General features: G+C 42.3%; 1 protein-coding gene and 1 long non-coding RNA gene across 2 annotated transcripts in view; both read left to right on the forward strand.

Moving 5' to 3' along the window:
* Positions 1 to 13,290, forward strand: part of LOC133262220 (uncharacterized) — a 296,646-nt gene that overhangs the window by 104,615 nt on the left and 178,741 nt on the right. The gene's annotated exons all lie outside the window — the stretch shown is intronic.
* The window catches only part of LOC133262219 (palmitoyltransferase ZDHHC7-like), a 50,379-nt gene that overhangs the window by 5,611 nt on the left and 31,478 nt on the right, over positions 1 to 13,290 (forward strand). The window contains exons 2-3 of the mRNA XM_061441181.1: positions 1,609 to 1,931; positions 4,719 to 4,843. Coding sequence (XP_061297165.1) covers positions 1,626 to 1,931; positions 4,719 to 4,843 — 431 coding nt within the window. The 5' untranslated portion in view covers positions 1,609 to 1,625. The remainder of the gene's footprint in view (positions 1 to 1,608; positions 1,932 to 4,718; positions 4,844 to 13,290) is intronic.

A 13,290-nucleotide genomic window follows, 5' to 3' on the forward strand; every position in this document is an offset into this window, starting at 1 on the left:
TTTCATTCTGCTTTTCCCTGGGCTGCTGGAGAAGTATGAAAAGCCAACAGTCTGGTGCCATTACTTGCTGTTTACTGAGAGACAGGAACTGTAATTTAATGAAGGCTTTGCCATTTTAATTTGAGCTAAATGGAAAAGGTTACGTTTCCAGCAGAAGAGGAAGAATGGTTTACAGGCACACAAAGGTGGAAATGTAACCATTCTAAAATCACTTTGTCAAGCATTGAAGTTGTATGATTTTGATGGGTTGACCCTGGCTGGACACCAGGTGCCCACCAAAGCTGCTCTGTCACTCCCCTCCTCAGCTGGACGGGGGAGAAGAATATAACCTAAGGCTCATGGGTGAGATTAGGACAGGGAGAGATCACTCACCAATTACCATCATGGGCAAAACAGACTTGACTTAGGAAATTTAGTTTAACTTATTACAAATCAAATTAGAGTAGGTTAATGAGAAATAAAAACTAAATCTTAAAATACCTTCCCCCCACCCCTCCCTTCTTCCTGGGGTCAATTTTACTCCCTATTTCTCTACCTTCTCCCCCTCAGCGGCTTGTAGGGGTTGTGGTCAGTTCATCACACGGTGTCTCTGTGGCTCCTTCCCCCTCAGGGGAGGACTCCTCACACTCTTCCCCTGCTCTAGTGTGGGGTCCCTCCCACAGGAGACAGTCTTCCACAAACTTCTTCAATGTGAGTCCTTCCTATGGGCTACAGTTCTTTATGAGCTATGCCAGTATGTGTCCCTTCCCTGGGGTGTAGTCCTTCAGAAAGAGACTGCTTTAGCATGGCTTCCTTGCAGGGTCACAAGTCTTGCCAGCAAACCTGCTCCACTGTGGGCTCCTCTCTCCACAGGGGCACAGGTCCTGCCAGGAGCCTGCTCCAGCATGAGCTTCCCACTGGGACACAGCTTCCTTCGGGCATTCTCCTGCTCCAGTGTGGGGTCCTGCACAGGCTGCAGGTGGATATCTGCCCCACTGTGGATTTCCATGGGCTGCAGGGGCACAGCCTACCTCACCATGGTCTGCACCATGAGCTGCAGAGGAATCTCTGCTCTGGTGCCTGGCATACCTCCTCCCCTCCTTCCTCACTGACCTTGGTGTCTGCAGAGCTGTTTCTTTCACATTCTTACTCCTCCAGCTGCAGTTCTACAGGGTGGGGTTTCCCCCCCTTCTTAACTGTATTATACCAGAGGTGCTACCACTGTCACTGGTGGGCTTGCTTGGCCAGTGGCAGGTCTGTCTTGGAGCTGGCTGCATTGGCTATGTTGGACATAAGGGAAGCTTCTAGCAGCTTCTACCAGAGGCCACCCCTGTAGCACCCTCCTGCTACTAAAACCTTGCCATTCAAACCCAAGTGATAAAATAAAAATTTTATGGTATTATAAAACTCAGAAAATGGCTTATGAAGTTGTTGCTGAAACTTTGTAAATTAGTATCTTTTCATCACAGAAATATTTAATCTTTACGTAGTCATAGAGTTGTTCAGGTTTTTATTTTAAATCAGTAATCTATTTTCAACTGGGATATGTTTTATCTTGCACAAATAATAAATGAGTCACCTGTATTTCCAGTTTCCTCAAGCATAATAATGTATCTTTGCTTCCTGCAGGGCAAGGCCAAAAAACCATGCAGTCACCAGGGCACAGATTTCACAATGCTGAGCACCACCTGCTTCTTGCTGAAAATGACAGCTACGATTCCTCTTCCTCAGAGGCCAACATGGCAGACAGGGTTTGGTTCATCCGAGATTGCTGCGGTATGGTCTGTGCTATAATGACATGGCTTCTGGTTGTCTATGCAGACTTTGTAGTGACTTTTGTCATGTTGCTGCCTTCCAAAGACTTTTGGTACTCAGTGATCAATGGTGTTCTCTTTAACTGTTTGGCAGTACTAGCTTTGTCATCACATCTGAGAACTATGCTGACTGATCCAGTAAGTATGCAATTGTTCCTTCACTTTGGATTGTTCTCTCATGTAGTTCATTGTCTGCAGAGATGTGGAAAAGTGACATCAGTCTTCTCTTGGCAGGAAAAGCAGTATTAGGTTCAGAACCTTAAAGGTGAAGGGATGATATCCATGCTTTTCCTGTTCTGTTGAAACCTTAAATAATTTTTGACTTGAGGAGCAGGCAGTATAAAATTAACATAAGAGGGGGATGTAGGCTCACAAGAAGTTTAGTTTAATTGTAAAATATTAGCCCAGGTTTTGAAGAAGCTGATAGAGCTTTAGTCTTCTCTGTCCTAATGTTTCTTACTTTTGTTTGTCAGATATATTTTCAAAACTTCATAAGAAGTTGTAGCTTCACCCTCTTGTATTATTTCAAATGTATCTTACATTTATGGCACATGAAAGAACTTTTAGAGGTAGACATGCTGAAAAACCTCAGTCACATAATTGCACACATGATTTTGTGATTATTGTGTTTAGATATGTGTAGTCAGTGGGAAGGGAGATTTAAGTTGAACCCATACTGGAAGAGTATATGTGTGAGAGGTCTTGAAATTACTCATTTCTTAGGACTTTTACTCTTCAATTCAAGAGCTCAGGAGATTAAATAGTTTATTTTGTATTAATCTATTACTCTCAAGGGAATAAATCTGTAGAGAGAGAAGTGAGAGGAAGCACTTCTGTTTTCTCCAGATTTTTGAGATGGCAACAGTGTATACAGCGGTTATGGGAGTGTTCAAAAAACCAGCAGGGTGTTGTAGTTAATGGTTTCCTAGGTCTTTGATGTACTTCTGAGCCCACACCCAGTGAAGAAATGTTCAGACTTCTACAGAATGCAACAGCTAAGAAAGTTAATGGTTTAAGGATACATTGTTTAAGAATATGTCCTGGTAAAACTGTGTGTCTTTCTAGACCTATGTTGTGCTTTATGGATAAAACATGATAGAAATTGAGATGAATCGCTACCTTTTTTTTTTTTTTTCCTCCACTCCTTTCCTGGTGACTCCCAGAATGGAAGACATGATCGTGAGATAAAAATTAAGATTGAAGGAAAAAAGGAGTAAACTGCCTCAAAACATATGTGAATTATCTTTCTGATTATGACTGTTAAAATTTTTTTTTTTAATTGAAATGAACTTGTGACCATCAGACTATGGAAGATATTTTTGAAATAGAGCATATTTTTATCAGCAAAATGCCAAAAGTACAGCCTGAATTTATTATCCTTAGACAGGTGAACAGGTGAATGTGAGATGTGTTTTGTAAACACAAATCTACCTGGAAGAAGATAAATTTGTGCTTTAGGAGTTCTCTCTGAGATAATTCACCATGTTTACACCAAAGTATTCACTTCAATGAGAGCATTCATATTGCAAAAAACACTTCAGCAATACAAGATGAGAGTTTAAGAAACTCTTTTAGTTCATGTCCCTGCAAAGGCCAGCTGGCTTGCTTGAAGCACCACTTAACCAAAGGGTTCATCTAGGGCAGAACTTGGGCTGTGTCTCAGGCAGTGCAAACACAAGATTGTTATTCCAGGTCATAGGCAACAAAAACTTTCTGCCAAAGTAGAGAGGTGTTTTGCAGTTGAATCTTAAGTGCATGCTGGTTTCTTAATTCTATCCATAAAACTTCCTTAAGGTGTGTCTGTAAAGTCATGATGTTGCCAGTGGGCTTTTTTTGAATGAGAAATAATTATAGAGTGTTGCAGATGATTTAAGCCAACCAGGAGAAGGCGCTCTCTGTGTGAAGTAGGGGCTGGCCTACAGGAGTTGGTACAGAAAGGCCATTATGCTTTCATTTCACATCCCGGTTTATTTCATGATTACTTCCTGTCACAGGTAAGCCTTTAGCTCTATAAATAAGCAAAGTGACAGTGGTAATGTCCATTATTTTCTTCTTACTAATCTAAAGATAGATTCTGATCTTGTGAGGCTCTCGATTGATATTGTTACTGGAAGAAGCAATCCTGCCCGTTGTTCCTGTCCATTCATCATCTTCCTTGTGTTGAAACAGCTGCTAACACAGCTCTGTGGTGAACAGCTCAGAAAACTAATCACTAAAAAATAATGTATTTTCCTGATGGATTGTTTTTTCTTTTGGAAATAGTTCCTTCAACTGTTTACCATGTAGCTACACAAACTTTCACAGTAGCAGAAGGCAGCAGGTGACACTAGATGTAGAATAAAGAAGCCAGTAGTTCATACTGACAGTGTCCAAGCGAAAAGCTTAAGTATAAAAGAAACAAGGATGACTGTTGGTTCTCAAAAACCTGTATACATGTGGCAGGTGGCTAAATCTTGGATTCAGACTTGAAGTAACATCTTTCAAGCAGTTGTTGCTGATTTAAGTTTTGTAGATGTCTTTGCCTAATAATTGAACATCATGACAATTAACATACGCTGCTGTAAGAAAGCATCTCTCAGTAGCACTCGTTCAGAGTAACTTTCCAACAAATATTTTACCTGTAGGGCTTGTATCTGCATGTAAAGATGTCTTCATTTTATGTATGCTGGTGACAGTAGATTTTATCAGAATTATGCTAATGCTTGGCCATAGATAAGTCTTGCTGAAATGAAACTGAATTTGAGGTCAAGCAGAGGGAATTTATTCATTTGGAAATTTTTCTGGTTTATGGTGGACTAGCTTAGAATAAATTAATTTATTTCATCAGTTATCCTGAGATTACTAATATGAAGTCTATAAAATGTATTTTTAAACACTCTCAGACCATTTAAGAAGCTTTCTCTCCTTTAATTGAAATTATTTCAGGGGGCTGTACCCAAAGGAAATGCCACTAAAGAATACATGGATAATTTGCAACTGAAACCAGGAGAGGTGATCTACAAATGTCCAAAGTGCCGTAGTATCAAACCTGAACGTGCACACCATTGCAGGTATGCCATAGTTTTAAAGCAGTTACGCAGATTGAGTCTTGGAATAATGTTCCTGATATTTATGTGTTAATTTTGTTCCCATGAGTTGTTTTGGTATCCAGTAAAGTTTCAAATTCATCCATTGCAGAGTATTTAATAAATATAATATATTGTGGGCAGAAATTAATGTGGATGAGGGGAAAGAAGCAAGAGACTCAAGAGTTTCTAAAAATAATCATGCTGTGGTGTCTTAAATACTTTTTCATCTGTGAATATGTTTTCCTGTGCATTATTCTAGTTATTGTACCATAATGATAATGCAGGGCAAGGGGAAGAATCTCAAGGAAATTTCAAGAAGCTGATTTAAGAAATGACTCCTGCAATCTTAGTTTAAAACTCATCTGTACTTTTTTAATTTTAATTTGTGCCTTCTGGTCCTTGTCATATGCCATTTGAAGTTATATGTGAATTGGCAAATTATTTTTGCAAGGTTGTATGCATAATTGTTTAAATGCATTTCTGCTTATTGAAGATTCATTTTAATAAGGACAGAAGTAATGATAATTTGAACTAAACGTGACATGGAAGAGGTAGTAAATTGTCCTGGGTTCAGCCGTAGCAGTCATTTTTCTCCTTCTTTGTAGCTGGTGCAGTGCTGTGTTTTTGACTTTCAGCCTGGGAACAACGCTGATGTTTTTAGTTGTTGCTAAGTAATGTTTACTCTGACCAAGGACTTTCTGAGTCTCATGCACTGCCAGGGAGGAGGGGAAGCCTGGGAGGAAGCAGAGACAGGACACCTGACCCAAACTAGCCAAAGAGGTATTCCATGCCACAGCACGTCATGCCCCGTATATAAACTGAGGGGAGTTAACCAGAAGTGCTAGATCACTGCTCGGGTCAGGCTGGGTATTGGTAGGTGGGTGGTAAGAGGTTGTGGTTTTTTCCCTTGTTATTTCCCTTATCATTATTATTATTATTAGTGGTAGCAGTAGTGGTTTTGTGTTATCCCTTACTTACTGGACTGTTCTTATCTCAACCCGTGGGAGTTACATTCTTTTGATTCTCCTTCCCATCCCTCTGAGAGTGAGGGGAGGGGATGTGTGTGGAGTGAGCGAGTGGCTGCGTGGTTCTGAGTTACTGGCTGGGCTTAAGCCATGACATATGCATTTTCAATTCTCAGTCTTTTGACTTTTCAGAAGCTGTGGATATGCATTTGTAATGTTTATTGTGTGAGAGTTGAAAATAGATATGTCTGCATAATTAAGACTTACTTAAATATGCACATGTTTCTGGTGGCTCTCTAGGTGTGAGGAATGATACTGAATTGTGTAGCATATTAAATTTAAGTCTCTAAGTTAGTTCCCATCAAAAGAACAGAATGTAGTCTTGTCAGGTCTCTCAAATTATTCTGTAAATTTGTGGCTTCTAAATTAAATGTCTCGGGGTATGTCACTTATCTTTGTGAACATTATGGCTGCAAAGCTATTTCCGTCAAATACTCAGCCACTGAAGTCTTGTTCTTCTCTCAGATGCCAGTAGGCTTTTGTATCTGGAGTGTGAAGGAAAAAGTTTAATGTATAAATAGTCAAGTACAGAGTTATCTTTAGCTAGTTTCTCTGTGTTATAGTTTAGCTTTTGCATGGATGCAGGTAGCAGTCTTTCCTGCCTGTGCAATGAGTTTGGTTCTGGCTGGCATTACTAGTTCCAGTAGAGCATTACATGAACACAGCTGTACCAGCTGCTCAGTGGGCCTAGGGTTAGGAGCAGCACAGCTGCTTTCTTGTGGCAAAATGTAAGCTGTTAATCTCTGGGGATCCCGAACAGCTTTGTGCAGTCTGTTCATTGGCATTGTGTTCATGGGAAGCAGTAGGGGGACACCTGAGAGCCTCTGCTGAGTCTAGGTTGGATCTTGCTAATTTCCTCATCTTGGATTTAGGCTGGTTCCTACAGGGATTTTGCAGGTATCTTTGTAAAGTGTTTTCCATGTCTTCCGTCCTGATAGGCCATACTAATTTGGAAGTAGCCCTAAATGAAGACATCTTATGTTGAGCTCTGCATATGAACAAACAAGCTGGAGTATTAGAGAGGCTAGAACCTGTGCAGCTGGGCTGTGCTCTGTGTGGACAGTGCTTATCTGTTAGACCTGGAGCTAACAACTATATAGGTTTCAGACAAGTCTTGCAGAGTCCCTTGGGTACATCTGGGCCATCATCTGCTGTTGTTTTAATCAACAGTTGGATATCTGGTTTAATTGTCTTTGTTTCTGTTAATCTGCGTCTTTGACACAGACTTACCACTACAGAAGTTTACCGAATAGATAAAAGTTTGTTTGATTATACTACCAACTTATTGGCTTACAAATCCATTCCAAGGATATTAAAAGGACGGTCTAGTCCCAAGTAGTCAAAGTAGCAATTTACTGATGGAAGAGACTTGAAAATGGAAATTGAAGCTGGTTCCTGTTGGGAAATACTTACACTCAAAGCCACAGTGTTTTGAGTAGTAAATTATTAACAGAAGAGACTCTTACGATGTAATTATGAAAACTGAAGTTATGAAAATTGTTGTGCAACACTGCAACAGAATTTCTGTTAAGGAAGAAATATAGTTTCATAATACACAGTGATAGCAAAAAGAGCAAGAAACTTTCATTTACAGCTAAATAACTAGCCTTAGTGCAATATGTTAAAATGAGATTTTACTAAGCAGTTTCAGCATAAGCAAGAGGCTTATCCTGAGTTGAATGCTATTTCATTTTCACTGAAGGACCATAGCTGTCATTATTTCTAGCCTATTCTGAGTGCCTGTCTTTGTGTGGGGAACTGCTATCCAGAAATAAGTCACCGAGTTGTTTGCATCAGTCTTCCTATGAATTTCTGTTATCCAGCCCAGTTTCTCTTAAGCAATTAGCTGTGTCTTTCTGAATGTTACCTTCATCATTCAAATCTGTAACTGCATCTGCTGTTGTCTGAGTGGATTCAGCAGCAGTGCCAAGCTGGAGAAGACTTTCCTTCATCCACAGCTGATTGTTCTCACTCCTTCCTCTTGTGTAAGGCATGAATGTTCATACACAGTGACATGACTTAGGTAGAAGCTAATAGAGTGACTTTCCCAAACTCTTGCTGCATAAACATCTGTGCTTGAGCAGGGGAAGGACTAGAATACAAGTGATGGGGGTAGGAAGAAGGCAGAACCACTGTGTTAAGCATTGCTGTCTGTTTGTTGGCTGGAAATGTTTGTTGAATCATGATGTGAGATAAGAAAGGAAGGCAGGGTTCCAGACATCTGATGTCTTGAAGATCTCTGTGTAGGCATGTGTGAAATAATGAGCATAAGTGAGTCCTGCCAACCACACATATTCAGGTGTTTGGCTCAAGTGAGTCTGGATATGATTTTACTCAGCAGTTGATCTTAATATTCTTTTTAGAGTGACAGTATATATTCTGAGTTGCATTAAGAGGCTTGCATAGTTGTGGTAGCCGGAGTTGGCTCATCTTCCCACAGAGCATGGGAAATTAATGAGAGCCTTAACTTATAGGCAACAGTCTGTGAAATGAAAATATTTTTGAGAACCTTTGGAATACCTTCTCTTCAATGATACCTGTTTCTTCTGCACTAGAGAATGGTTGTGGTGTGTCCTGGGTTCAGCAGTAGCAGTCTTTTTTCTCTTTCTTAGTAGCTAGTTGTCCTGGGTTCAGCAGTAGCAGTCATGTTTCTCCTTCGTGGTAGCTGGTGCAGTGCTGTGTTTTGACTTCCAGCCTGGGAACAGTGTTGGTGAAACCGATGTTTTTCGGTTGTTGCTAAGTGATGTTTACCCTGACCAAGGACTTTGCGAGGCTCATGCTCCGCCAGGGAGGAGGGGAAGCCGTGAGGAAGCAGAGACGGGGCGCCTGACCCAGGCTAGCCAAGGAGGTATTCCATACCACAGCACGTCATGCCCGGGGTGGGGGTTAACTGGGAGTTACCCAGTAGGACACGGGCTTCCAGGTGGGACTCGTTTCTTGTCCGGTGGTATCGTATTCTCTTCCCTTGTTATTTTCTCTTATCATTATTGTCGTTGGTAGTAGCGGTGGTGATTTGTGTTGTACATTGGTTGCTGGACTGTTCTTGTCTCAACCCGTAGGAGTTGCACTCTTTCGATCCTCCTCCCCGTTCCTCTGGGAGCGGGGAAGGGGAGAGCCTCGGTGGGGGGGGGGGGGGGGGGGCTCGATTGCTGTCAGCCTGGCACTACTCACTGGGAGTGAGTGAACAAGTTGCCTGACTGAGTTTAAACCACAACACTAGTGCAGTGCTATGTTTTTGACTTTCAGCCTGGGAACAACGCTGATAACACCAATGGTTTTAGTTGTTGCTAACTAATGTTTACTCTGACCAAGGACTTTTTGACTCTCATGCTCTGCCAGTGAGGAGGGGAAGTTGGGAGGAAGCAGAGACAGGACACCTGATCCAAACTAGCCAAAGAGGTATTCCATACCACAGCACGTCATGCCCAGTATATAAACTGAGGGCAGTTACCTGGAAGGCTAGATTGCTGCTCAGGTTGGGTTGGGTATTGTTTGGTGGGTGGTTAGCGGTTGTATTCTCCTCCCTTGTTATTTCCCTTATCGTTATTGGTGCTAGCAGCAGTAGTTTTGGATTATACCTTAGTTACTAGACTGTTCTTGTCTCAACTCATGGGAGTTACGTTCTTTTGTTTCTCCTCCTCATCCCTTCAGGAACGGGGGGAGGAAAAGTAGGAGAGTGACTGAGAGGCTGTGTGGTTATGGGTTGCCAGATGGGCTTAAAACATGACAGTTCTTTGTGGCATTCAGTGGAGGCCTGAAGGGTTGATATAACGACAGATCTGACCAGGGTGTGTCTAATTGTGTTTGTGATAAGCATTCAGTGTTTCGGATTAATAGTCACTCGTCACAATGCTGATTTATTGGCTTTCAAAGTTCTTACACTTGATCTCAGAATTTCAGCATGTCGTACCTTACTTACAGCCAGTATTTCCTGGTTTAGTGTTTATTGGCTGGGGTGCTTGTGCTAAGTTTCTTGTTTCACTGTACTGTATGGAAATGCCTTGTAATACTGTCCTGGGTTCAGCAGTAGCAGTCATTTTTTCTCTTTATTAGTAGCTGGTGCAGTGCTGTGTTTTTGAATTTCGGCCTGGGAACGGTGCTGATAGCACCAATATTTTTAGTTACTGCTCAAATGTTTTAGTCTGGCCAAGGACTTCCTGAGCCTCATGCTCTGCCAGGGAGAAGGGGAAGCCAGGAGGAAGCAGAGACAGGACACCTGACCCAAACTGACCGAAGTAGTATTCCATACCACAGCACATCATGCCCAGGATGTAACTGAGAGTTACCCGGAAGGACATGGGGTCTTCTGGGTCGGACTTGTTTTGGCGGGTGGTATCGTTTTCTCTTCCCTTGTTATTTTCTCTTATCATTATTATCATTGGTGGTAGCAGTAGTGATTTGTGTTATACATTCGTTACTGGACTGTTCTTATCTCAGCCCATGGGAGTTAAATTCTTTTGATTCTCCTCTCTATCCCTCCGGGAGCAGGGAAGGGGGGGGGAAGAAAGAGACAGGAAAGGGGGGGAGTGAGTGAACGAGCTGGCTGGCTGGGTTTAAACCACAACAAATACAATAGACTCATTGATCATGAAACTGATCTGGCTTGCATTCCCAGTGTGGTCATCACCTCTCTACTTTGGGAGGCATATAATGGAAGTGTTCAGCAATTACACATCTTCTTCTCCCTCCTTGGGTGGTCAGCCTATGAAGTAGACATTCCATTATGTTCCCAGCTCCCCTACCAGACTATTTACAGCATCATTTGAGAGTTTGGAAGGTTTTGATTGGCCTTTGAATACCCTTGAGACCTGCCTGCTGATTGTGATGGGGATCACCATCTTGGCACGCATGCAGAGTGCGTTTTACCAATGACCGTTTTGTCTGACCTCAAAAGTTAAGCAGAGTTGGGTTTGGGTCTTGTCTAGGGTTAGATGACAGTATAGGAGGGTGAAGTGATTTTCCCCGAGGCTGGACAGTCATGAGTGGCAGGGTGTGTGGGATAGTATGGGCAAGTATCTAGGGCAGTGGGCCCCTCCAGTGCTTTGGAACTTCATCACTGAACAAGAGCAGAATCCAGAAAAATTAGTAAAACACTTAAATGAGGTGTGTTGTCATCCTGGTCATACCAGAGATGGGCAAATCATGGCAACGTTTTGGGGCTTGGCCTATGCTTACAGAGCCCTGTTCAACAGTATCCAGCACAGTCAAAGAGAAAAAAAGGTCTCTGGATCTGATGGTGAAGCAACAGACAACACAGCTACTCCAACTCCAAACACAGCAGCTATACCAACCCCAGCGACAAGTACAGCAGCTACTCGAACTGACTACAACAGGCAAAACGGCTGCTGGTGCTACCCCCTAAGCACAGGGGCTGCACCAAACCTGACAATATATACTGCAGCCGCTCCAACCATAGTGGTAGACAGTGCAGACACTGTCTACAGTGTGTGACTGTCACACAGTGATAGTTACTGCAGTTAAAGCAAAGGACCAATTTCTGCCAATATTGGTTGTCCCTGTACTCAAGGGGAAATGCAACCAGGAGGCTCAAAGAGCAACCCGTACAGTGAAGAAAGATGAAGAACCAGTGCACTTACTGCACAGGACAGCATCTGAACAAGAGTTACTATTACATGGATCAGAGGAAGAGGAAGAAGATGAGGGGACTTCTTGACCCCGGACCTCGACTGAGCTACGGAATGTGCAAGAAGATTTCACCCATTATTCAGGGGTGCACATAGTCACCTGGTTGCTCCAAAGCTGGGAAAATGGGGCCGATGGTCACCACCTAGAAGGTAGGGAAGCCAAGTAGCTGGGATCACTTGCTAGGGAAGGTAGAAAGGCCAAAGCGACTGCAAGAGAGAAATGGTCCCTCCGCCTTTGGACACAGCTCTAGGTAGCTGTGAAGGAAAAGATTGCGTACAAAGACGATGTTATGAGTCGTTCGGCCAAGCGGACTACTCTAGAGAAAGGCATCCAGTCTCTGAGGGTATCAGCCATTGTAGTGATGATCTGTCATAGGCTGGATGCTGGGAATGTGTAGATCCAGATGAAGTCAAATGTACACGACCCATGTGGCAGAAATTTACAAGGAGTACACCATTATCATATGCCCACTCATTGGCAGCAATGACCTGGCATGACGTAGCACCACCAACAGTGGATGAACTGATTCGTCATCTCCTAGAGTTTGAAGACAGTCTCACCCCTTCCATCATTTCAGCTGTGAAAAAACTGTCTCAGGAGTTCAAACAATTTAGAGACAATCTATTGTGGCGTATCAAAGATGGACTCCACCTCTGGTGAATTCTGAAGACCTTTGTTTCACATGCATCCCTTTTATAGTCTGCTAAGTGCTAAGCAGTAACTTTGCACTCTTTTACTCCCTTATCATCCCAATTTAGCAAAACTACTAAGAGTTACAAATATTCACACTGTTTGGACTATCTTTGAGATGCACATCCTGCTTTATCTTGCCAACTACCTGCTTTGTTTTGCTAACCAATCTTTATCCTTCACTGTTCTCTTTACATTTCCCAAGGCTTAGGCTCGACCAGGGCATTGACACCTGGTATTTTCTTCACTGTTCCCTCAGCTTAAGCCGGAACAGGGTGATAACGCCTGGATCCGTTTCATTAACTATTTCTATCCCATCACCCATGTCTCCCCTTTTTGTTTTACTAAAAGACACCTTTATAGATTTGTGATCTACTTTTGCCAAAGTTTCTATATTCTTCATTAACTATTGTAGCAAACAAGGCACACAGATTAGAATACCTGAAAAGACTGACAAAATGATTAATGCAAACAAGGCACACAGATTGAAATACCTAAAAAGATTAACAAAATGATTAATACCAACAAGGCACACGGGTTAGGATACCTAAAAAGACTAACAAAATGATTAAGTAAAGCCATCCTGTAATGCTCAAGTCAGAAAGCACTTTGTTCAACCAATTCAGTCCCTCATCTTCCTGAAGGTGTGCTGTCCTTGTTATTAAGTCCAGAATGCTTTTATGGATGATCTGATAAATTTGTGCAGCATCAAAATCTTCACACCTATGGTCTTTAGCTAACTTTATCAACAGCCATTCTGTTCTGTAGTGAGGTGTGCTTCACAGAATCAACTTCTAAAAGCAACACTGTTGTACAGTGGTACCCTTTCTGGGCTTAAATGTTCCCAGTCTATTACTAGTGGCTGGAAAGTCCAGTTGTGATACGCTCCCACATGGATACGCTCTCTGTTGACTGGTTCTCCAAAAAGAGACCGGTTGACTTTGTACACTTCCTACGGGTTAACTTCAAACCAGCGATGCATCAGTATCAATCTTCATTGGCAGCTGTTGCTTGTATAAACGGATGGGTACATTGCTTGGGGATCCATCAGGGTCCTTGTTCTGTAGA

Source organism: Pezoporus flaviventris, unplaced genomic scaffold (genome assembly GCF_033815535.1).
Source record: "Pezoporus flaviventris isolate CSIRO_AGI_PZ_B2104156 unplaced genomic scaffold, CSIRO_AGI_Pfla_v1 ptg000199l, whole genome shotgun sequence".
NCBI classification, from domain to species: Eukaryota; Metazoa; Chordata; class Aves; order Psittaciformes; family Psittacidae; genus Pezoporus; species Pezoporus flaviventris.